Genomic DNA, 26848 nt, shown 5'->3' on the forward strand with positions numbered 1-26848 from the left:
AATGTATGGCAAGACCTGAAAATGGTTGTCTAGTAATGATCAACAACCAACAGGGCCTAAAATGAACACCCGCTACCTGCGGGTAGATTTTGACATTGGCGGGTAAGATGTCTATTTCACCAGGCACGTTGGCGGGTGGTCAGGGCTCCACAGTGCGAGCATTTCACTCACATTTGTCAATAAAAGTAGTTAAGTACGATCACATTTGCAGTAAAATAAATGCTGCAGCAGCTGTTTTCATAGTATTTCTGCTGTTTTGTATCATAGCTGGTAAATTAATCACACAAAGTCAAAGAACTACGAATCCTATATAGCCTATTCCATCTTGCGCAGCAACACTGCCTGGCTGGCGGCTATGCGCACGTGAAGAGCTGCGCCCAGGCATAAACCGGATGTCTGCTGAAGTGAGACTTTGTCCTTGTGTTTCTTGGCTAATTATGCTGTTTTATTCACAAGCTAGGTTGTTTTTCTGTTTGCATTTCAACTGCTAGAGAAGAGAAGACAATGCTTCTACTAAGACTAAATCTCACAGGCACAAACATGACTGGAGGTGTGGAGAGCGCTTAGAGACTTTCCCAGAAAGACTCACTGCTGTAATCACTGCCAAAGGTGATTCTAATGTATTGACTCAGGGGGTTGAATAATAATCGAATTAAGATAGTTTGATTTTTCAGTAATTTATAACTAATGTTAGAATTTCCCTCCCACTTTGACTGACTACTTTTGGTAGATTGATTTAATTGTCAATTTTTGTCAAATGTTAAACCCACTTTGTAAAAGAACAAAATGTGGAACAAGTCGAGGGGTGTGAATATTTTCTGAAGGCACTGTACACTAGGGGGGAATAAACAGCTGGAACAGGTTCTATTTTGTGCTGTGTCGGGGGCCAATTAGCCTGTTTTGTAGGTTGCCAATTGTGAAACAGGAGTAGGCATTGACATCTCGGGTGCTCGCGGGGAGCCAAGGCAGGAGTGAAAAACCAAGTGGCACCATGGGGATGAGCTGTGAACAAGGGCTAATAAGAGGCTTCAAACAGGACCTCCCATTTCACTGCCAAGGGGCAGAAGATGCATGGTGGAATAGATTTAGCTAACTGGGACATTTTGATCCTGCTGTAGACTGATGTTCAGTTCTGTCAATGACATATCATAATCAGGGAGACAATAAAAGGACAGGTTTACCTCACCAAATCTAGTTTGTCAGGCCTAAAATACGAGCGACACAGGTGGCCAAACAAGTCATTACTGCAGCGGAAGCAGACTCATCCATCCTGGACAGATGACTGAGCAGCCTGGGCCTTACGGTAATAAAACATGAATTTATGGGAAGGATTGGCTGGCGGGAGAGCGCTTTGATGAACCATTAGTATCCACTTTCAAGCCATTGTGCACATCAGATATTCTCATAACACTGCAGCACTGTGCTTATAACTCTGAACAAGGTGCGCCTGTACTCTACTCATAGTATTGAGATGTTTTAACCAAATAAAATGTTGAACCAAATAAAAATGTTTCAACTGTTGCACCATTTTAAAAACTACTACCATATGCCAACCTTGCCTGACGACAAACTGAATTCTTCCACTGCTCTTTGTTCGCTACAGTCTGAGATTGCCATCATTAAAAGTTGTCTGTGGGGGATGTCAGAATGAGGGGTGTTGTACAAAACAGTCATTAGATCATTTCTAACCAAATCAGAGTATCAAAGCCAGTGACACATTCTCAAAAAACTGCTTTACCCACGTGTGTTCTGGCTCTGGTCCAACCCATCAGTTTCTGGGACCAATCCGAACGGTTAGAATGTGTTTGCGTTCTATATTTCACTGGGGAGGTGCTTAGATCCAGACTCATTGCGGAGAAGCAACTAACGTCCGTGGGCGTGTCGTAGCGTTTGGCCAGAGAAAGGAGTTTGGGTAGCCTGGAAAATGCCAACCACCAATAGCTGACAATACAAGGAAACTCTTGTTCTCTCCGAAACAAGTCCAGACAGGCCCACAGGGATTTTCTGATATGCAGGGGAATTTCCAAACTTACTGAACTCCCAGAGAGAAAATAAGTTCATACTGTGAAGATGTAGTAGGCCTATATCAAGCAGCGTTGTGTGTTATTACAGTCAATATTTATTAAGTCCATGGAAGAGAAAGATCGTTTGAGCAACCTTCACTAGGGTTGGGCAATATCTGGATACATCCAGCCATCCACCTGTCCAAACATCCTTGATATACGATTGTATTACCTTTTCTTTTTCTTTTCCCCCCCGGGGCTGGGGAGAGCACGTCACTACAACCCTCACAATAAAATATTAAGTTGAAGCTGGTACGTCTTTGGAGACAAAGGAAGATATTATATTAAGGGCACATATTAAGTATAACTAAAACATTCAGTATTTTGAGAATCACCGTAGAAACGGCCCCGTGTTTAGGTCCTGTGGTGAACGAGCGAGAGGAAGAAGGGCAGAGAAAAATCCAACTTAACAGCAACCTGTCCCTGTCAACCTGTCCCAGCCAGTCAGCCCTAGAGCACATTGACTGCCTGCAGACACACCTACAGAGTTGTCATGTGACTGATCCTTCTATGCCGGTGTATGACATGCCTAAGGAGCCGTCATGTGACTGATCCATCTATGCCGGCGTATGACACGCCTACAGACCCGTCATGTGACTGATCCATCTATGCCGGTGTATGGGAAAAGGGCTACAGATAATGTTGCTCTGGAACAAAGTTCTTTCAATAAACACATGAGAGGACGGGGGAGGTCTCTCCTCTCATCTCTTCTCTGGGAGCAGCGGTGCTTGTAAGACTAGGTCGGTTGGAGGCTGCAGCTAAGAGGCAGTCATGCTGAAAGCCATAGGAGGAATACGTCATGGTTATTTCTGGAAATGAAAAATGAGTAGCCCAACCCTCCCACGCTACAAATGTTCCCAAGCAAACATTTACTTGACAACACTTTGGATAATATTGTGTGAGTTTGTTTGGACAAGTCGAATAGAATCAGGGTGCTTTTCGCCTGCAATTTCTCCTTGCACAGCACCAAGTGACATGGACTGGGTGGGTAGAGAGTAGGTTTTGCTGTACATCTCATTGGCAAGTCTTGATCCTCTTCTTACTACCTATAGAACCATTCACCCAGAAACATTAGTTGTACCGTGTCACTGTGAAGTACCTCACAGCAAGATGATATGGCAAAGGGTTTAGTTTTCTATACAAACAACGCCCGCACACAGCCCCAATCTGAAAGGGCAGAGATTAAGCTGCTCTCTTTCTTTAAGAAGAACAGCAGCTTTCCACCAAACAGGATGCTTCCATTCATCTCAATTAGATGTGGTTGAATCATTAATCCATCTGTTTATCCCTCACATCTAGAGCCAACATCTGCCCTCAATGGGAGCAAGATAATGATCCTGAGGGGAGTCGGGATTTAAATGTGCAAGTGCATGTTGAGACTTATGCAGAGCTATACAAGTTAGCTCGGTTTCCCATAAATCCCTAGACTTATTCAAGTCAGTAGGAACAAGCGGGGCAACTTTTATTGAACAAATTCAGCTCTGTTTAAATTTCATTTAGCTTTTCTGCTGAGTCACCTTCAGATGATTGGCCGGTTGGTTTATGGGCTAGGTGTCTCCTGGCCTGATCCAATCAGAGGCTGTAGTGGTGACCATACAGCCAATCAGAGGCTGTAGTGGTGACCAGAGAGCTGGTGTAGTGGTACAGTGCTGAGCATGGCTCCTGCCAGGGCCTTTACTTGGCACGCTGGATGAAAAGCCGAAATGAGTGTGACATCATGGCATTTGGAGCATAGAACATTTTCACATACCCAAAAAGCCTGGGTAGGAGGTAGAAAAAATAAAATTAAAAAAAGCAGAATGTCTTTTCCCCACTAGCACAGACTTTGCCGATAAAGGGAAAATGTACTATGATTGCAATATGTTGTCTCACCTAGCGATCTTAGGATGAATGCACTAATTGTAAGTCGCTCTGGATAAGGGCATCTGCAAAATGACTAAAATGTAATATGAGGTAAGTTAGTGCTTAGACAGGCAGTCCCACTAAATAATGAATGAGTTTCCGCATGGTTGGCTTTTTCCACTCTTTACGTCTGCGAGCGTGACAGTAGACGCGGCATGCTCTTTGTTGGACTCGCCCAAGGGTGGGCAACATATGGCCTTGCAGTCCAGATCCCATTCAATCTGGCCTGCGGGAGGTTATTTTAAGGGGGTGGGGGGAATGATGATAAAAAAGAAAAAAAAGAAACATCAGGCCACTCTTGATCATCTAAAACTAGATCGAAAGTATGTAGAAATAATGGACCTGTACGTTTTCAAATAACTTCAATTTTTCTGGTCCGCAAATTGCTTTTGACTAAATAAATATTATCCGAATTTGGAAATCCCGATGGGGCCCTTGAGCCAAAATTCTCTCTCACCCCTGGACTAGACAATACTCACACCAACCGGTCTACTCTGTAGGGCAAAGGCACTAGGCAGCGCCGTCAGAGAGCTGTGACCTGTGCAAAAGAACCAGACCTACCTTCACATTCCAACCCAGACGCAAGAATTGGAGAACAAACTGGTTGTACATCTCAGCCACTCTTGAAGGACAATGGAAGTCCAATAGGAAGTGGTTCTGTACTTGAAAGATAATGGAAGTCCAATAGGAAGTGGTTCTGTACTTGAAAGACAATGGAAGTCCAATAGGAAGTGGTTCTGTACTTGAAAGATAATGGAAGTCCAATAGGAAGTGGTTCTGTACTTGAAAGACAATGGAAGTCCAATAGGAAGTGGTTCTGTACTTGAAAGACAATGGAAGTCCAATAGGAAGTGGTTCTGTACTTGAAAGATAATGGAAGTCCAATAGGAAGTGGTTCTGTACTTGAAAGACAATGGAAGTCCAATAGGAAGCGTTTCTGTATTATTTAAAACTGACGTGCTTCAGCTTTGAAGCTTAATCTTAAAACTCCTGATCATGAAACAAAGAGCAACCTACTCCTCAGTTGCAATTGATGTTGTTGTCTGATGCACTAGCCTGCTCCATAGTTGGCTGGTGTGAGTCTGACAAGGACATATCCTATCTCCATTTCTGGAAGAATGACCTTCGGTAGAGCTTTTACTGCTTTCCCAACAAACAAAGAAAACACCAATGAAAAAGCACTGTTTTCACCATGGTTTAATAGGAGCTTCTTAGAGCAGCTATTAAAAGATCCTTTCATTTCTATTTTATCTCAGCGTGTGGGTTTCCACCCATTTCCTCAGATACTCAGGGAGGGGAAAAAAGTAGTGTTTTCCTTAATCTACTGTTCTATAATGATCATTAAGTCTTCACAAGATTCCTGACAGTGGCTGGTGTAAGAGGGGGGGGGGGGGGGGGGGGGTGTTGAGGGAAATGGAGTCACGGACAGTTGAAGAGGTGTCATGAATACTATTTGATGAGAAATGGAGTCGATTTTTCAACCTCCTGGATATCTGGGTGGGGATGGAGGTATTATTTGGGGAATTGTGTGTCTGTATGTGAAACCTGCGTGAACTTTTGGGGATAACATTTCTGCCGTGGGCTGTACAGCATTAATTAGTAACTGTTCTACACAGAAATGCAACAGCAGCGAGCATCTTTTGAATGTTTAGGCAAGTTTGAACAAACTCAAATTCCTCCTCTTCTGAAGTTGATTCAAGCAGTGTAAAACATATAAGCATCAAGACAGGCACCAATGACGATGGGGAAATTATTTTTTGTCTGATGTCCAAATCGTTTAGGCCTTTTTGCTTTAAAACGTATACATAAAAAAAGAAAAAAAATCATGTTATCTGTATGCAGAACTTGTTAGGTGGAGACCTTTAGACAAAAACAAGCAATTCATACAATTCCAGATTTTGTTATATTTACAGGTCTCAGGTCCCCCTTTTTACGGGTGTAAAATATGAAGGCGTTACACAGAAAAGGCCTCTATGGTAGCAACCAGAACTGAGCTCAAATTCATCCTCAGCATCGCACACTTTCTCTCTAAACATTGAGGTAGTGCTTAGCAATGACACGTAGCTAGCACAGCTGGCATTTAAACGTGACACCTGTAAACTGTAAAGGGTCACATCTCTGCTAGGTGTTGGCGGTGGCGAATGACAGCACTTCCTGTATGGGGGGGGGGGTGCAAATGCCGAGATCAAACACCACACAGACAAAGGAGAGGGCTTGTCGTAGCCATGCATCCACAGTCACTTATCTTCCTCCCCAGAGAACAGACACACAAACAATCAGGGCAGTTGTTCCCAGGAACATTACGCCAGAGGAGTCTTATCAGCACTGGGGAAAGGAAGTTGCTTTCTGCTGCACCTGGTGGTGGGGGGCTTCAAGTTGTATGGGCGAGAAATACGGGGATAGCCTTTCCTTCCTGTTGTGGATTCTCCCTCCCTGGTAAACCAACAGCCTAGTGTCAAAACCAACATATGAGGTATAGTGGCAGCCTAGTGGTTAGAGCGTTGGGCCAGTAACCGAAAGGTTGCTGGATCGAATCCCCAAGCTGACAAGGTAAAAATCTGTCGTTCTGCCCCTTAGCAAGGCAGTCGATTAAGACAGCCCCCCGCACCTCTGATTCAGAGGGGTTAAATGTGTAAGACACATTTCAGTTGAAGGCATTCCGTTCTAAAACTGACTAGGTATCCCCCTTTCCCTTAGTGCCTGTCTTGCAAATATTGTCTCGTGCTTCATGTGTCCTACAAGCCCAAACTCCCATTGCAGGCGTGTGCACCTTTCATCTAGGTTAAGATCATAGTCTCGGCTGATGACACCAACCACAACGGATTTTAATCATTTATATTTGAGATGGCCAACCAATTTACAGGTCAAACTAGTCCCTTACATGAAATGAAGCTGAAATATTCTCAAAATGAATGTCAAAGCTTATCGTTGTCATCTAGAGGGAGTAATCACTTATTGTGGAAATGCAGTAATCTTTTTGTTAAATCAACCAAAAACAGTTGAGTGATTGTCATGCAGCAACACAAGAACCCCAGGGAACAGGAATGAAGATAATCCAGAGCGTGACCTTACCTGTACTTCCTAATGTTTTGTAGAACCGGTACTCCAAATGTAACTGTGGTGCCCTCGACTTGACTGGTTCCTGCGCGACAGGGTACAACAAAGCACTTCAATTAACAATTGGGGGGGGGAAATACACTTTTACTGACTGGCAGTTTCCCCCCCCAGCATTTGGGTTCAAATTGCTGACTTAAATTAGAATGAGACTTTTGCCAGCTTCATAATTTTTGGTAGTACAGCAATTTATAGCCGTCTGGAGAGCTATTAGAATGGCATGAGTCATTTCCCGTGCCACAGCTTTTAGAGGCACACCTAAGCTGGCATTTCCACCAGCTACTATTTATCTGCTTGTCCAGAACAGTCCTGCCAGGCAACCATCGTGCCACACATATCCCAGCCTAGCTTGTGATGTATGAAGAGCATTAGGACTATTAACTTCAATACATGTTAACGTGACCCCTGTAAAAGATACCTGCTAAGATTATCAAAAAATATCTGTTTAGATAATATAATCACCTGCGTTTTATATTGAAAGTCAAGTGTTTTGTCTTCCAATATAAATAAAGTGGTTCAGGGAGTGCAACTATAGTTTTCCTTCACCAAAAATACATTAATGCAACACATTTGGCAGAAAATAGCTTCATTTTCATCAGATGACAACAGAAGTGCAACGCTATTTGGCTGGCAGCCACACAAGTAAATGAGCTTACAATGAATAAGCTAGTTTTTCTGTGTGCAAAAAACAATGCATGGCCATCAAATTTCTAATGTTTATTATAGAAAGAATGCAGCCAGCTACATTTCCTAATGTTTTGCTTGAAGTTAATCTTGCATTTTACCAGAGAATAGTAGACTACACTGAGAAAAGTACCAGAGAAAAGTAGACGACACTGAGAAAAGTACCAGAGAAAAGTAGACACTGAGAAAAGTACCAGAGAAAAGTAGACGACACTGAGAAAAGTACCAGAGAATAGTAGACGACACTGAGAAAAGTACCAGAGAATAGTAGACGACACTGAGAAAAGTACCAGAGAATAGTAGACGACACTGAGAAAAGTACCAGAGAATAGTAGACGACACTGAGAAAAGTACCAGAGAATAGTAGACGACACTGAGAAAAGTACCAGAGAATAGTAGACGACACTGAGAAAAGTACCAGAGAATAGTAGACGACACTGAGAAAAGTACCAGAGAATAGTAGACGACACTGAGAAAAGTACCAGAGAATAGTAGACGACACTGAGAAAAGTACCAGAGAATAGTAGACGACACTGAGAAAAGTACCAGAGAATAGTAGACGACACTGAGAAAAGTACCAGAGAATAGTAGACGACACTGAGAAAAGTACCAGAGAATAGTAGACGACACTGAGAAAAGTACCAGAGAATAGTAGACGACACTGAGAAAAGTACCAGAGAATAGTAGACGACACTGAGAAAAGTACCAGAGAATAGTAGACGACACTGAGAAAAGTACCAGAGAATAGTAGACGACACTGAGAAAAGTACCAGAGAATAGTAGACGACACTGAGAAAAGTACCAGAGAATAGTAGACGACACTGAGAAAAGTACCAGAGAATAGTAGACGACACTGAGAAAAGTACCAGAGAATAGTAGACGACACTGAGAAAAGTACCAGAGAATAGTAGACGACACTGAGAAAAGTACCAGAGAATAGTAGACGACACTGAGAAAAGTACCAGAGAATAGTAGACGACACTGAGAAAAGTACCAGAGAATAGTAGACGACACTGAGAAAAGTACCAGAGAATAGTAGACGACACTGAGAAAAGTACCAGAGAATAGTAGACGACACTGAGAAAAGTACCAGAGAATAGTAGACGACACTGAGAAAAGTACCAGAGAATAGTAGACGACACTGAGAAAAGTACCAGAGAATAGTAGACGACACTGAGAAGAGAAAAGTACCAGAGAATAGTAGACGACACTGAGAAAAGTACCAGAGAATAGTAGACGACACTGAGAAAAGTACCAGAGAATAGTAGACGACACTGAGAAAAGTACCAGAGAATAGTAGACGACACTGAGAAAAGTACCAGAGAATAGTAGACGACACTGAGAAAAGTACCAGAGAATAGTAGACGACACTGAGAAAAGTACCAGAGAATAGTAGACGACACTGAGAAAAGTACCAGAGAATAGTAGACGACACTGAGAAAAGTACCAGAGAATAGTAGACGACACTGAGAAAAGTACCAGAGAATAGTAGACGACACTGAGAAAAGTACCAGAGAATAGTAGACGACACTGAGAAAAGTACCAGAGAATAGTAGACGACACTGAGAAAAGTACCAGAGAATAGTAGACGACACTGAGAAAAGTACCAGAGAATAGTAGACGACACTGAGAAAAGTACCAGAGAATAGTAGACGACACTGAGAAAAGTACCAGAGAATAGTAGACGACACTGAGAAAAGTACCAGAGAATAGTAGACGACACTGAGAAAAGTACCAGAGAATAGTAGACGACACTGAGAAAAGTACCAGAGAATAGTAGACGACACTGAGAAAAGTACCAGAGAATAGTAGACGACACTGAGAAAAGTACCAGAGAATAGTAGACGACACTGAGAAAAGTACCAGAGAATAGTAGACGACACTGAGAAAAGTACCAGAGAATAGTAGACGACACTGAGAAAAGTACCAGAGAATAGTAGACGACACTGAGAAAAGTACCAGAGAATAGTAGACGACACTGAGAAAAGTACCAGAGAATAGTAGACGACACTGAGAAAAGTACCAGAGAATAGTAGACGACACTGAGAAAAGTACCAGAGAATAGTAGACGACACTGAGAAAAGTACCAGAGAATAGTAGACGACACTGAGAAAAGTACCAGAGAATAGTAGACGACACTGAGAAAAGTACCAGAGAATAGTAGACGACACTGAGAAAAGTACCAGAGAATAGTAGACGACACTGAGAAAAGTACCAGAGAATAGTAGACGACACTGAGAAAAGTACCAGAGAATAGTAGACGACACTGAGAAAAGTACCAGAGAATAGTAGACGACACTGAGAAAAGTACCAGAGAATAGTAGACGACACTGAGAAAAGTACCAGAGAATAGTAGACGACACTGAGAAAAGTACCAGAGAATAGTAGACGACACTGAGAAAAGTACCAGAGAATAGTAGACGACACTGAGAAAAGTACCAGAGAATAGTAGACGACACTGAGAAAAGTACCAGAGAATAGTAGACGACACTGAGAAAAGTACCAGAGAATAGTAGACGACACTGAGAAAAGTACCAGAGAATAGTAGACGACACTGAGAAAAGTACCAGAGAATAGTAGACGACACTGAGAAAAGTACCAGAGAATAGTAGACGACACTGAGAAAAGTACCAGAGAATAGTAGACGACACTGAGAAAAGTACCAGAGAATAGTAGACGACACTGAGAAAAGTACCAGAGAATAGTAGACGACACTGAGAAAAGTACCAGAGAATAGTAGACGACACTGAGAAAAGTACCAGAGAATAGTAGACGACACTGAGAAAAGTACCAGAGAATAGTAGACGACACTGAGAAAAGTACCAGAGAATAGTAGACGACACTGAGAAAAGTACCAGAGAATAGTAGACGACACTGAGAAAAGTACCAGAGAATAGTAGACGACACTGAGAAAAGTACCAGAGAATAGTAGACGACACTGAGAAAAGTACCAGAGAATAGTAGACGACACTGAGAAAAGTACCAGAGAATAGTAGACGACACTGAGAAAAGTACCAGAGAATAGTAGACGACACTGAGAAAAGTACCAGAGAATAGTAGACGACACTGAGAAAAGTACCAGAGAATAGTAGACGACACTGAGAAAAGTACCAGAGAATAGTAGACGACACTGAGAAAAGTACCAGAGAATAGTAGACGACACTGAGAAAAGTACCAGAGAATAGTAGACGACACTGAGAAAAGTACCAGAGAATAGTAGACGACACTGAGAAAAGTACCAGAGAATAGTAGACGACACTGAGAAAAGTACCAGAGAATAGTAGACGACACTGAGAAAAGTACCAGAGAATAGTAGACGACACTGAGAAAAGTACCAGAGAATAGTAGACGACACTGAGAAAAGTACCAGAGAATAGTAGACGACACTGAGAAAAGTACCAGAGAATAGTAGACGACACTGAGAAAAGTACCAGAGAATAGTAGACGACACTGAGAAAAGTACCAGAGAATAGTAGACGACACTGAGAAAAGTACCAGAGAATAGTAGACGACACTGAGAAAAGTACCAGAGAATAGTAGACGACACTGAGAAAAGTACCAGAGAATAGTAGACGACACTGAGAAAAGTACCAGAGAATAGTAGACGACACTGAGAAAAGTACCAGAGAATAGTAGACGACACTGAGAAAAGTACCAGAGAATAGTAGACGACACTGAGAAAAGTACCAGAGAATAGTAGACGACACTGAGAAAAGTACCAGAGAATAGTAGACGACACTGAGAAAAGTACCAGAGAATAGTAGACGACACTGAGAAAAGTACCAGAGAATAGTAGACGACACTGAGAAAAGTACCAGAGAATAGTAGACGACACTGAGAAAAGTACCAGAGAATAGTAGACGACACTGAGAAAAGTACCAGAGAATAGTAGACGACACTGAGAAAAGTACCAGAGAATAGTAGACGACACTGAGAAAAGTACCAGAGAATAGTAGACGACACTGAGAAAAGTACCAGAGAATAGTAGACGACACTGAGAAAAGTACCAGAGAATAGTAGACGACACTGAGAAAGTACCAGAGAATAGTAGACGACACTGAGAAAAGTACCAGAGAATAGTAGACGACACTGAGAAAAGTACCAGAGAATAGTAGACGACACTGAGAAAAGTACCAGAGAATAGTAGACGACACTGAGAAAAGTACCAGAGAAAGTAGACGACACTGAGAAAAGTACCAGAGAAAAGTAGACGACACTGAGAAAAGTACCAGAGAAAAGTAGACGACACTGAGAAAAGTACCAGAGAAAAGTAGACGACACTGAGAAAAGTACCAGAGAAAAGTAGACGACACTGAGAAAAGTACCAGAGAAAAGTAGACGACACTGAGAAAAGTACCAGAGAAAAGTAGACGACACTGAGAAAAGTACCAGAGAAAAGTAGACGACACTGAGAAAAGTACCAGAGAAAAGTAGACGACACTGAGAAAAGTACCAGAGAAAAGTAGACGACACTGAGAAAAGTACCAGAGAAAAGTAGACGACACTGAGAAAAGTACCAGAGAAAAGTAGACGACACTGAGAAAAGTACCAGAGAAAAGTAGACGACACTGAGAAAAGTACCAGAGAAAAGTAGACGACACTGAGAAAAGTACCAGAGAAAAGTAGACGACACTGAGAAAAGTACCAGAGAAAAGTAGACGACACTGAGAAAAGTACCAGAGAAAAGTAGACGACACTGAGAAAAGTACCAGAGAAAAGTAGACGACACTGAGAAAAGTACCAGAGAAAAGTAGACGACACTGAGAAAAGTACCAGAGAAAAGTCGACTACACTGAGAAAAGTACCAGAGAATAGTAGACGACACTGAGAAAAGTACCAGAGAAAAGTAGACGACACTGAGAAAAGTACCAGAGAAAAGTAGACGACACTGAGAAAAGTACCAGAGAAAAGTAGACGACACTGAGAAAAGTACCAGAGAAAAGTAGACGACACTGAGAAAAGTACCAGAGAAAAGTAGACGACACTGAGAAAAGTACCAGAGAAAAGTAGACGACACTGAGAAAAGTACCAGAGAAAAGTAGACGACACTGAGAAAAGTACCAGAGAAAAGTAGACGACACTGAGAAAAGTACCAGAGAAAAGTCGACTACACTGAGAAAAGTACCAGAGAATAGTAGACTACACTGAGAAAAGTACCAGAGAATAGTAGACTACACTGAGAAAAGTACCAGAGAAAAGTCGACTACACTGAGAAAAGTACCAGAGAATAGTAGACTACACTGAGAAAAGTACCAGAGAATAGTAGACTACACTGAGAAAAGTACCAGAGAATAGTCGACTACACTGAGAAAAGTACCAGAGAATAGTAGACTACACTGAGAAAAGTACCAGAGAATAGTAGACGACACTGAGAAAAGTACCAGAGAAAAGTAGACTACACTGAGAAAAGTACCTGAGAAAAGTAGCTACACATGAGTCAGAGCGCTGTCTGCTGATAGAATGCCCGTTCGTGTGAATTCTCACCGAGAGGAGAATTGCAACTGAAGCACAAAATTTGTCTGATGACAGCAGAAATTACAATAAGGTTTACAAAAATGTAGTAATATGTGTTTATAATAAAAATAAAAAAATTGGGTGAAAAACAGAATTCTGCGTTACATGCTAACCACATTAGACGTGCGAGCGTACCACTGTGACACTCGGGAGCCCAAAATCTATGGTTTCGACCATGATTAAATAATAATGGATTGGATTTATATAGTGCCATTCTACCAACTGAGGTATTAAAAGCGCTTTACATAGTAATGAGGAAACAACCATTTTGTGCCAGAACGCTCACCACACATCAGCTAGCATTGTGGAGCGGTGAAGCATGATAAATGCCAATTAGGAATGAGGTGGATGATTAGGTGGCCATGATGGAAATGGGCAGGTTGGGAATTGAGCAAGGACAGAGGTTAACACCTGGGATCAGTGCCATGGGATTTTTAAATATCACAGAAAGTCAGGACACCTGTTTAATGTCACATCAGGAAGACGGCACCCTATGCAGTCCAATGTCCCCTTCACTGCCCTGGAGCATTGGGATTCGATCTGAAGACCAGAGGGCCCTCCAACACCACTTCCAACAGCATCTGGTCTCCCATCCAGGGACATACTAGGGGCAACCTGTTTAGCTTCAGAGGCAAGCCAGCAGTGGGATGCAGGGTGGTATGCTGGTATGCTGACAATTAGGCCTAGTCACTTCCACATAAAAAATGACAAGTCTAATTTCCCTTTCAGTATCAATCCTCAGAAATCTTAGTTTGTAAACAAAGACTTCAGTAGCCTACAATTGATATGCATTCATTCTGCCCCGATTCTAAGCATACAGAGCAGTGCTGCTGTCAAGTGCCTCATACGACAGCCCCCAAACTCCTCTAGACCTGTCCTCCAGAGAAATTACTGCCAGGGCTCACCATGTTGACTGTCAACAACTTAAAAACAGTCTTCTGCTTCAAAGGCAGAGTCTGATGTTTTTCAGGCGACGTGTCCTCTGGGAGTGTAAAAGCGAGGCTGGTCGCATGCATGCCTCACTAGGCCTTTGCTCAATTATTGATGAGTGACAGATTATGTGTGTAGCCTACATCAGGCCTTTGGGTCACCGCTAACTGTGTTCGCAGCTTATGCCTGCCCATACCATAACCCCGCTGCTACCATTGGGCACTGTTATACACGCTGTCTGCCATCTGCCCTGTACAGTCGAAACTGGGATTCATCTGTGAAGAGCACACCTCTCCAGCGTGCCAGTGTTCATCGTAGCTGAGCATTTGCCCACCGAAGTTGGTTACGACGCCGAACTACAGCCAGGTCAAGACCCTGACTGAGCACGCAGATGAGCTTCCATGAGACAGTTTCTGACAGTTTGCGCAGAAATTATTCGGTTGTGCAAACCCAGTTTTATCAGCTGTCCGGGTGGTTGGTCTCAGACGATGCTGCATGTGAAGAAGCTTCTTGATATGCCACACCTGTCAGGTGGATGGATTATCTTGGCAAAGGAGAAATGCTCACTAAACGGGATGTAAACAAATATGTCCAACAAATTGAGAAATAAGCTTATTGTGTGTATGGAAAATTTCCGTGATCTTTTATTTCAGCTCACGAAACCAACACATGTTGTGTTTATATTTATGTTCAGTGCAGTTTATTTTTTACAGGAGAGAGTACTTACCAGTTTAATAGCTACATACTCGTTGGTGTAGAGATTTTTACCTGAAACAAAGCAGAGAGAGGTGGCATTCAGATAAGAGCCCTTTGGTTATTACTGAACCTACTGAAGGGCTTGCCTAAATAGAGTGTTGGTGTTTAGCCTAGTAGACAGCAAACGACCATCTCCAAAAGCAGTTTCAGATCAGGACAAAAAATCTTTAGAAAAAGTGAGCTCTGTGTTGCTCAGGGGCACTTCAGTCCAGCCTCAAGAAAGGAGTGTGTATGCATCAATCTATGTCTAGACAGAGGTTTGTGTGTGACCCAATGATTTACAGTTGAAGTCAGAAGTTTACATACACCTTAGCCAAAATACATTTAAACTCAGTTTCACAATTCCTGACATTTAATCCTAGTAAAAATTCCCTGTTTTAGGACAGTTAGGATCACCACTTTATTTTAAGAATGTGAAATGTCAGAATAATAGTAGAGAGAATGATTAATTTCAGCTTTTATTTCTTTCATCACATTCTCAGTGGGTCAAAAGTTTACATACACTCAAGTTAGTATTTGGTACCATTGCCTTTAAATTGTTTAACTTGGGTAAAACATTTCTGGTAGCCTTCCACAAGCTTCCCACAATAAGTTGGGTGAATTTTGGCCCATTACTCCTGACAGAACTGGTGTAACTGAGTCAGGTTTGTAGGTCACCTTGCTCGCACACACTTTTTCAGTTCTGCCCACAAATGTTCTATAGGATTGAGGTCAGGGCTTTGTGATGGCCACTCCAATACCTGGAATTTGTTGTCTTTAAGCCATTTTGCCACAACTTTGGAAGTATGCTTGGGGTCATTGTCAATTTGGAAGAACCATTTGTGACCAAGCTTTAACTTTCTGACTAATGTCTTGAGATGTTGCTTCAATATATCCACATAATTTTCCTGCCTCATGATGCCATCTATTTTGTGAAGTGCACCAGTCCCTCCTGCAGCAAAGCACCCCCACAACATGATGCTGCCACCCCCGTGCTTCACGGTTGGGATGGTGTTCTTCGGCTTGAAAGCCTCCCCCTTTTCCCAGCTAACATAACGATGGTCATTATTGCCAAACAGTTCTATTTTTGTTTCATCAGACCAGAGGACATTTCTCCAAAAAGTATGATCTTTGTCCCCATGTGTAGTTCCAAACCGTAGTCTGGATTTTTTATGGCGGTTTTTGAGCAGTGGCTTCTTCCTTGCTGAGCGGCCTATCAAGGTTATGTTGATATAGGACTCGTTTTACTGTGGATATAGATACTTCACAAGGTCCTTTGCTGTTGTTCTGGGATTGATTTGCACTTTTCGCACCAAAGTATGTTCATCTCTAGGAGACAGAACGAGTCTCCTTCCTGAGTAGGTATGATGGCTGCGTGGTCCTATGGTGTTTATACTTGCATACTATTGTTTGTACAGACGAATGTGGTACCTTCAGGCGTTTGGAACTTGCTCCCAAGGATGAACCAGACTTGGGGAGGTCTACAATTTATTTTCTGGGGTCTTGGCTGATTTCTTTTGATTTTCCCATGATGTCAAGCAAAGAGGCACTGAGTTGGAAGGTAGGCCTTGAAATACATCAACAGGTACACCTCCAATTGACTCAAATGATGTCAATTAGCCTATCAGAAGCTTCTAAAGCCATGACAATTTTCTTGAATTTCCCAAGCTGTTTAAAAGGCACAGCCAACTTTGTGTATGTAAACTTCTGACCCACTGGAATTGTGATACAGTGAGATAATCTGTCTGTAAATAATTGTTGGAAAAATTACTTGTGTCATGCAAAGTAGATGTCCTAACCGACTTGCCAAAACTATAGTTTGTTAACAAGAAATTTGTGGAGTGGTTGAAAAACTAGTTTTAATGACTCAAACCTAAGTGTAATGTAAACTTCCGACTTCAACTGTATCTCAACACTAGATGACTAATGTGGGCGCTGTGTTGAAGCCACAAAGCCGACATCTTGGCTCTCCCTCACAACTGCAAAAAATATTTAGAAAGCTATAGAAATGCATTTATTAATGTCTACATTCGTTTTAACCACATTATATAACAGCAACCTTATGCAAACTTTCAAATTATATTATGTGAGCTAAACACAAAAATAAAATAACATTTTCCATAGTATATATATATTTTTAGATAACTAATGTTATGGACGAAAACAAAAGAGTTAAATAAATGTAATGTCATTTTTAAAAATTGAAATAATGTAGAATTCCAGTCATTCCTACGGAGGACTGCTCTTAAAAATGGGGAGCGCCAATATGGCCGGCCGGTGGTTTCAAAGCCTCTCAATGGCCAATACCAGGTTTTATAAACATCATTGGTGTGACCCCAGTATGCTCCATTCAGCAAGCAGGCCCCGCCTATGGCCATCACATGTACTAGCTAATCTACTCAATTAAGAGAAATGCATTGATTATTGGTACAGCAGCATAGCAGAGTGCCACATGTACTACTACAATGGAATTCTGTACACAGACACAATGTTAGTGCTGATGGGTCTCAGAGACAGTTGTTGTGTCGGTCTTGTGTTGCTGTGGGAGGTTATAATATAACCAGTTATAACAGCACACGTTGAAGCTGATAAACCTTCTCAGTCCTCCGTGTCATTGGATTGTCAGAATGTCATGAATTTAGCATCTGAAATATGGCTTTTATGTTCCTGGCCATGATAGGCCAAGCCACTGAAATCCTGTGCATTATTTATGTGATTACTATGAAGCAGGCATGAATAAATCACAATCAATATATGCCTATCCCCGTGAGCCCAAAGTAAAAGCACTATGGACAACATAAGCGATGCTGGGTCTGGGAGGCTCGTATGGCCAATAGTGATGCACGGTATACCGGTACCACGGTAATATACTACTCAGTATCGTGATACTTGGTCTTGTATCGTATTGTAAGTAAAACGTTGGTATCATGACAACACTAGTGGCCAACACATCGTATGAAATGATCAACACAACAAAGAGCAGTTCATGTTACCCCATGTAAACTGAGTGTTCTTGGGTGGTTCAATATGAAATACAGTCCTACCTTTATAAAGATTACATTAACTCCTCTTACCGAGCTTCAGTTCTCCGAAGTTGCCGCAACCGATCTTCTTGCCCACGCGGAAGTTGGGTCCCACCATGAGAACCCCGGAGGAGGCTGAGGAGCTGGAGGGTCTGGAGTGCCCGCTGCGCCCCTGTGCCACCTTGCTGCTCCTCGCCGGCCGTTCACCCTCTTTTGGATGGTCCATGGCACTGCGGGCACCGCCGGGCGGCGGCTGCTGCTTCGAGGGATCCAGTTAGAGGACTCGGGCCGTGCCCACCACAGCCCCGTCACTGGCACAGGGCCGCTGGCTGCCCCTTCGCCCCCCTCTACCACTCACTGTGGTGGCTGGCCGATGTGCTTGACATCGGGGTCGGACCAAGGAAGAGATAGGAGACCTGGGGAGCAAGCAGGAAGTAAACACGTTAGGAGAAGTCTCCCAGCACAATGTCATTGAGTGAATGAGGACAATGGTGGTTTAAAGAGGTGATCTTTGACTCAGCACTTTGGTTTCACCAGCAGGCCATCAATTAATCTAGACTGACTGTCCTACGAGGCACCTGGCCAATATGGGCTCCATATTTTGTTCTTAACTGACTTGCCCAGTAAAAAAAAAAAAAAAAGGTAAATAAAATGAAAGTATAGCTACTGAGATCAATTGTCTGGCTGAACGGGACATACTTCAAATCAGAGCATGCTGGACTGTTAGCTACCATGCTTATTAAAGCTAGGAATCGTTAGTTGCTACAGCAATGTTTTTAACTGAATGGTTTTTACCCATTGATTTGATGACTATAAACATATAAATGCAGTGTGAGTTTAGATCAACTCTCATACCCATTCAGAACACAAAATAAACTTCTTATTTTACTGTAAACTAACACTGTATAGGCTCAAAATTAAAATATAATTTTGATATCATGGATGGTCAGGTCTTGCATATATAGCTCTGCCTATGAATTTGAGTGTTTACATTTCTCTAAGCCCATCCCTAAGCTTTTTACCAAAACAGAGGCAGGGTAACACTTTGTTATTGTTTTAACTAAGGATTCCAGCCTTAAGGAGACAAATAATATGTTGAGTAGGACAAAGTCGAGCACATGAACTACAGTCAATTTCTTATCATTGTCTACTATTAGAAAGGTGAACAGAATAGTACATACATTGTTGTATGTCTCGCTCTACCACCGAAGACTTGCTAGAGAGATACTAACCAACATGAAATGTAGTCAAGAGGTTTGACCCTGGAGACAAAGTGAAAGTCGTGATTTTAACCATCTTAGATTACACCCACTGGCTGTATTCAAGGATGTGGGTAGTGAGATTGTTATGTAAACCATTACATAAAGTTGTCTCACAGCAGGGAAACAGAATAACAACTTTACACACAGCCTGGACTTCATCAACACAATGTCTTGCCCATGAGAGTCTGTGTTAGCAGGCCTAATCATTGTATACCCAATCACACTGTCTTGAGACAGCCTGATTGTCAGTAATGATTTCTTGCTCATTAATTACACCAGTGGCGTGTAACAACTTCATAAACTGATCGGTCAGGAGACAAAAGTAGTGAAAACAGATGTAGCCTAGGCCTACATTTAATGGACCTACAAAGCTAGCTCCCTTTCCCAAGAGCCACCAGTGCTGTCCTCAACCAAATTATGTTTGCACATCAACTAAATTATGTTTTCACATCGATAACTGCTCAATGTATTTGTTTTATATCAACACAATGAATCCTGAAAAGCATAGATGATTTGCTGAGACATGGCGGCATGTGTGAAGCTGGAGTAGTGTGTGTGCGCGCTCCGGTGACTCATGTTCAGTTTCTCAGATTCCATCTCAGCATCAAAGACAGCCAGTCTCTCCCAAGGGCAGCTCCACAGCCTTCCCATTACATAAACCCCCAAAACAGTACATGACTACAAAACAGGGAGAGCACAGCACAGCAAAGACAGCAGTGGTGTTGGTGAGGTGACAACTTATCCAGTCCAAGCCAGGGCAATCATTGCCATCTATCTGGCTGCACAACCGTCATGCTGGCTCTTGTGTGCATACATGGTTGTATTAGACCTAAATGACTAGTGTTATTGCCTTAGATGAATGAGTGTGCTACTTTTTCCCAGCCCAATAATCAAATTTGAAATTGGCCTTCATGTGTGTTTTTAGGGGGTCGATATTTACTACATGCTGTTAACCTTGTGGTGGGTATAACATTAACTTGCATTAATACTGTCATCTAATAAAAGTTAGATAAGTGTAGGTTACCTTACTTTAAGTCTATATGACCGTAGCCATATGTTAAGCCATCTGTGCATTACAACCATTAACTTCAACACAGGATTTCCCACATCCCGGTATCTGAAATACACTTCTGTTGGTGTCATGCACACATGATGCCAAAAAAACATAACATTGATGGCTTTCCTGCTAAGTAGTTTTTTTTGGCATCATGTGTGTGCGCATGACACCATCAGAAGTGTTGTTCAGACACCAGGCGGTGGGAAATCCTGTAATAGGAGAATATAGTATATTCTTACTCATAGCCATCAGGATTTGAATGTGATGATTTATGATTACGTCCATGATACGAATGTTGTTGCTTGTTTCCCCAGAAAAGAATAGACAAAAGCATTTATTAGCTTAAAAAAAAGGACTATCTTTTAATGGTCCTAAGGTGCAGTTGTCTTAATATCGGTTAATCATTATGTGTGGTCTGTGGTATTGATACTTGTCTGTGGTGTTAAAACATTTTTCCAAGTAAGGGATCAATTAAGTACTATTCTACTCTCTGGTAGGCTATACAGTTGAGGTAGCTCAGAGAACAGGCCACATTATCTCTCTGGTAGGCTATACAGTTGAGGTAGCTCAGACAACAGGCCACATTATCTCTCTGGTAGGTTATACAGTTAAGGTAGCTCAGACAACAGGCCGCATTATCTCTGGTAGGCTATACAGTTGAGGTAGCTCAGACAACAGGCCACATTATCTCTCTGGTAGGTTATACAGTTGCGGTAGCTCAGACAACAGGCCGCATTATCTCTCTGGTAGGCTATACAGTTGAGGTAGCTCAGACAACAGGCCACATTATCTCTCTGGTAGGTTATACAGGTGCGGTAGCTCAGACAACAGGCTGCACTATCAAACTGTTGGGTGTTTAATGATCAAGACTGGTGACAAATAGCTACTGCGGCGACAGTGTGTGGACAGGGTTAGCTACAATAACACTGCGGCGACTGTGTGGACAGGGTTAGCTTCCGACTGTCCTCTACAATGAGTTTGTCACAGGTTTCAAACTCATTTGCAGGGCTGAGTATGTGCGGGTTCACTCCTCCCTTGTACTTTATAGATCAACTAGGGTCCCTGATTGGTTAAAAACTCCCCTCACCTTGTCGTCTAGGTCTTATTTGGCCAAATGAAAAGGAAATAACAAAACTAGGAGACACAGTCCTCCATGGAATGAGTTTGACACCCCTGCTCTAAAAAGGAGTCATTAACCTTTAGTGGAAAGATCAGCTCGGGGGGGGGGGTCAGGCAATACGGAGGGATTCCCACTGTGGGAGAACCAGCTGCTAGCTGGCAATGTGGGAATCCCTCCACAGTGGGAATCCCTCCGTATTGCCTGAACCCCCCCGAGCTGATCACTGTCTGCTCTCATGCACTGTAGCTTGAGGAAATTTCTCAGCCCTATTGACTTCTTTTCAAAGTTCCCCACACAACAACACAGGCCAACTCAACTTTTCCAAGCAGGCCTTCAAAGAAAACTTGCCGGGACACGGGCTGACCTAATTAGAGTTGTCACGATACCAGTATCGCGATACTAGGAAGTAAGGAAGCAAAGGCAACAAAACATGAAACAGACTTAACTGCTTGAGGTTAACAGTTCTAATGTTTGGGGGAAAAAACGGTCTTATGTTGTCACTCAGTCACATCTACAAAACACAATATTTTACATAAAGTAGGATTTTAAAGGACCATCGAGTTAATCTATTTTGTACCAAGGAAAATCTGATTTCGTAGTACTGGTATCGTGACAACACTGGACAGAACAGAAAGAATGTGTTGCATCCTTAAATCCACAATTCATAGTGTGGTCTTTTATTCAGTTTCTGACACAATTAACAATCATTTCCAGTAATCGTACACATCTGGTGGAGGGGAGTTCTGTCATAAAAGGATAAAAGAAAGTGGGTTGAGAACAACTCTGGCATCTTTTGGGGCCTGGTGCCTCCTATAGGCCTTGTGGTTAACCTGAGACCCTGGCACCTTGCTGGGCCTGGTGCCTCCTATAGGCCTTGTGGTTAGCCTGAGACACTGACATCACACCTTCTCCTCCATGCTTCACGGTGGGAACCACACATGCAGAGATCATCCGTTCACCTACTCTGCGTCTCACAAAAACATTGCGGTTGGACCAAAGAATTCAAATTTAGACTCGGTCTAATGTCCATTGCTCGTGTTTCTTGGCCCAAGCAAGTCTCTCCTTCTTATGTGTCCTTTAGTAGTGGTTTCTTTGCAGCAATTCGACCATGAAGGTCTGATTCACGCAGTCTCCTCTGAACAGTTGATGTTGAGATGTGTCTGTTACTTGAACTCTGTGAAGCATTTATTTGGGCTGCAATTTCTGAGGTGTAGTTAACTCTAATGAACGTATCCTCTGCAGCAGAGGTAACTCTGGGTCTTCCTTTCCTGTGGCGGTCCTCATGAGAGCCAGTTTCATCATAGCGCTTGATGGTTTTTGTGACTGCACTTGAAGAAACTTTAAAAGTCCATGAAATCTTTGAGATTGACTAACCTTCATCTCTTAAAGTAATGATGGACTGTCGTTTCTCTATGCTTATTTGACCTGTTCTTGCCATAATATGGACTTGGTCTTTTACCAAATAGGGTTATCTTCTGTATAGGACCCCTACCTTGTCACAACACAAATGATTGGCTCAAACGCATTAAGGAGGATAGAAATTCCACAAATTAACAAGGCACACCTGTTAATTGAAATGCATTCCAGTAATGATGTGCACAACTGAGAGCATCCTGTCGGACTGTACCACCACCTGGTACAGCAACTGCACCAACCACAACCGCAAACCTATCCAGAGGGTGGTGTGGTCTGCCGAACGCATTACCGGGGAAAAACTTCCTGCCTGCCTGGACACCTACAGCACCCAATGCCATAGGTAGGACAAAAAGATCATCAAGGACATCAACCACCCGAGCCACTGCCTGTTCACCCCGCTATCATCCAGAAGGCGAGGTCAGTACAGGTGCATCAAAGCTGGGACCGAGACTGAAAAACAGCTTCTATCTCAAGGCCATCAGACTGCTAAACAGCCATCACTAGCACATCAGAGGCGGCTGCCTATAGACATAGATCAGGAAACACTGACCACTTTTAGAAATGGATAACTAGACACTTTAATAATGTTTCTGTATCTAGCATTACTCATCTCATATGTATAAACTGCACTCTATACTAGTCTACGGTATCTTAGTCCAATGCCACTGACATATGTATATATATTCTTAATCCATTCCTTACTTAGATTTATGTGTATATTGGGTATATGTTGTGTAACTTAGATATTACCTGTTAGATATTACTGCACTGTCGGAGCCAGAAGCACAAGCATTTTTGCTACACCCGCAATAATCTGCTAAACACATGTATGTGACCAATAAATTTGATACCTCATGAAGCTGGTTGAGAGAATGCCAAAATATTCACAGATGATGCAATCTATTGCACTCCACACTGCCCTTTCCCACCTGGACAAAAGGAACATGCTATTAATTGACTACAGCTCAGCGTTCAACACCATAGTACCCTCAAAGCTCATCACGAAGCTAAGGACTCTGGGACTAAACACCTCCCTCTGCAACTGGATCCTGGACTTCCTGACGGGCCACCCCCAGGTGGTATGGGTAGGTAACAACACATCTACCACGCTGATCCTCAACATGGGGGCCCCTCAGGGGTGCGTGCTCAGTCCCCTCCTCTTCACCCATGACTACATGGCTAGGCACGACTCCACCATCATTAAGTTTGCCGACGACAACAGTGGTAGGCCTGATCACCGACAACAATGAGACAGCCTATAGGGAGGAGGTCAGAGACCTGGCTGTGAGGTGCCAGGACAACAACCTCTCCCTCAACATGATCAAGACAAAGGAGATGATTGTGGACAACAGGAAAAGGAGGACCGAGCATTCCACCACTCTCATCAGCAGGGCTGTAGTAGAGCAGATTGAGAGCTTCAAGATCCTTGGTGTCCACATCACCAACAAATTACCATGGTCCAAACACACCAAGACAGTCGTGAAGAGGGCATGACAAACGCCTATTCCCCCTCAGGAGCCTGAAAAGATTTGGCAAGGGTCCTCAGATCCTCACATCCTGACTGGTATGGCAACTGCTCGGCCTCCGACCGCAAGGCACTACAGCGGGTAGTGCGTACGGCCCAGTACATCACGGGCCAAGCTTCTTGCCATCCAGTACCTCTATACCAAGCGGTGTGAGAGGAAGGCCCAAAAAAAAGTGTCAAAGACTCCAGCCACCCTAGTCATACACCATTCTCTCTGCTACCGCGCGGCAAGCGGTATCGGAGCGCCAAGTCTAGGTCCAAAAGGTCAAGTCTAGGTCCCCGTCCCATGGGTCTCCCAGTTGCGGCAGGCTGCGACAGAGCCTGGACTCGACCCAGGATCTCTAGTGGCACAGCTAGCAACTGCGATGCAGTGCCTTAGACCACTGCGCCACTTGGGAGGCCAACTATCTATGCATAGTCACTTTAATAGCTCTACCTACATGTACATATTACCTCGACTAATCGGTGCCCCCGCACATTGACTCTGTACCGGTACCCCCTGTATATAGGCTCACTACTGTTATTTTACTGCTGCTCTTTAACTATTTGTTTTCTATTTTTTAAACTTCATTATTTTTCTTAATTGCATTGTTAGTTAAGGGCTTGTAAGTAAGCATTTCACTGTAAGGTCTGTCGTATTCGGCGCATGTGACAAATCAAATTTGAAGCTGTCATCAAGGCAAAGGGTGGCTACTTTGAAGAAACTCAAATATATTTTTATTTGTTTAACACTTTTTGGTTACTACTTGATTCCATCTGTGTTACTTTATAGTTGTGACGTCTTCACTATTATTATACTATGTAGAAAATAGAAAAAATAAAAACCCTTGAATGAGTAGGTGTGTCCAAACTTGACTGGTACTGTATGTCCATATATACTGTCAATAACGTAATTTATATTATAAACACATGTCAATATATTTTGTCTCAGATAGCCAGATTAACATCAAATGAGTTATCATTCTACTGTAGGTCTAATCTTTTTCGCCAAAAAATAATGGCAATATCTAGGCCTACACAATTTAATAACAAGACATAACGTTACCTAGCTAACAGGGACAATACTGATTTAACGTTAACTGCGGAGATGCTTTTCCACAAGCTAAAAAACGATGCCAGCAGCGACGTTTGTTATTATAGCCTTCTTCCACAGACAAAAGATACTTCCTGACAATGTGGACATATCGATTAGCTAACTACCTACAGTAGATGTGTAAATTGACCTTAGCTAGCTAACTGTTAGTTACTTAGCTTTCACACACTGAGCCAATGATGGGAATGTCCATAACGTTAGCTAGCTAGATAGTTAGCGTTTGTTTTGTCAATAGCAAACACCCCATAATGTTAAATTGGGCAATTGTATCCAACCATAACTTTCATATATCCAGCCAACAGCTAGTTAGCTAACGTTAGGTTATACAAAACAAATTGGATGAAAAAGCAATAACGTTACTTGCTTGGATACTTTAGCTACCTAGCAGGCCAACTAATAGCGCCATTTATTTAATTGATATTTAGCTATAGCAGCCTCATTGATATGGAACTACATTTATTTCAGGGGGAACGTAATTTCGGTTAACCCAAATTAGGTGGAACGAGGAAATGGAAAATAGCTAACGTTAGCTAGTAGTTATCGTCATTAGCAACGAGGCTAGCTATCATCATGCAAACAACCACCGACTTACTTTAGCTGTGGTACTCCTGCTGTTGATTCGGACGCCTCTTGCGATTCACCTAAGTGTTCGAATGTATTTAATTCTATCAAATATAAATATTGTATAATTATCAGTCAATAGAGACAGACTAGCAACCCTTTCATTCTTTTTCTTCTTCTTGCTATCTCGCTGTTCGTGAAAGGTTTACGTTCTCCGGAAGTACAGGCAATCGCACCATTGAGCTATGAACGACACACACGCTTGCGTCAACACTTCCAGGTTGCACAGGGCTCGATACATTTTTGGGGGGGACCCAAGTTTAAATAAATGTTTTTAAATAATGGTGATTAATTATTTGAGTATATGACTTCAAATTATGTAACTCAATGTTTTTAACAATGAAATGATACAAGCTCAATTATTTAAAATGTATATTATGTGGATGGAATATGTTTGAAACCATGCACCAAATAACCTCCATATGATATTCCCTGTCCTACATTTTTGGATACTGATAACATTTTATGGACAAAAAAACTGCCTCAAACATTAAACGAAGTTCAATCAATCATCTTTATTACTCCCTTCTATAGAATTTTCAGGAATATCTTATCTAAATGCGAGTGGTTACAAAAATAAAGCACATCTTGAGGAAAAAGAACAGACACTCATATAAATGTTGGGTAAGAAAACTAAAGGAGTCAACACTTGTTATCAGTATGCTTTCATCATCATTACACACTGCTAGTCAGTGCTGGATTTGGGTATAACCCCAACCGAAACTGAATACCGGCACCTAATTTTCTACTGCTCAAGTTCCTGCACCTTATATAGAATATTTAGTTCAA

The 26848-nt window shown here is 42.3% G+C and overlaps 1 protein-coding gene and 1 non-coding gene across 3 annotated transcripts in view; both read right to left on the reverse strand.

The window, feature by feature from the left end:
• The window catches only part of LOC120041352 (casein kinase I-like), a 38927-nt gene extending 12703 nt beyond the window's left edge, over window positions 1-26224 (reverse strand). The window contains exons 1-5 of one of the 2 annotated variants that reach the window (XM_038986300.1): window positions 26031-26224; window positions 20524-20585; window positions 18017-18381; window positions 14935-14975; window positions 7038-7107 (exon numbers count right to left, since the gene is read on the reverse strand). In XM_038986300.1, the coding sequence (XP_038842228.1) occupies window positions 7038-7107; window positions 14935-14975; window positions 18017-18191 (286 nt within the window). In that variant the 5' untranslated portion in view covers window positions 18192-18381; window positions 20524-20585; window positions 26031-26224. The remainder of the gene's footprint in view (window positions 1-7037; window positions 7108-14934; window positions 14976-18016; window positions 18382-20523; window positions 20586-26030) is intronic. The other variant, XM_038986299.1, reaches the window with a different exon arrangement.
• Window positions 17413-17551, reverse strand: LOC120041353. Its single transcript, XR_005475882.1, has one exon. It is a non-coding gene; the product is annotated as a small nucleolar RNA SNORA47 (small nucleolar RNA).
• Window positions 26225-26848: the final 624 nt, after the last annotated feature.

This window comes from Salvelinus namaycush, unplaced genomic scaffold (genome assembly GCF_016432855.1).
Source record: "Salvelinus namaycush isolate Seneca unplaced genomic scaffold, SaNama_1.0 Scaffold449, whole genome shotgun sequence".
NCBI classification, from domain to species: Eukaryota; Metazoa; Chordata; class Actinopteri; order Salmoniformes; family Salmonidae; genus Salvelinus; species Salvelinus namaycush.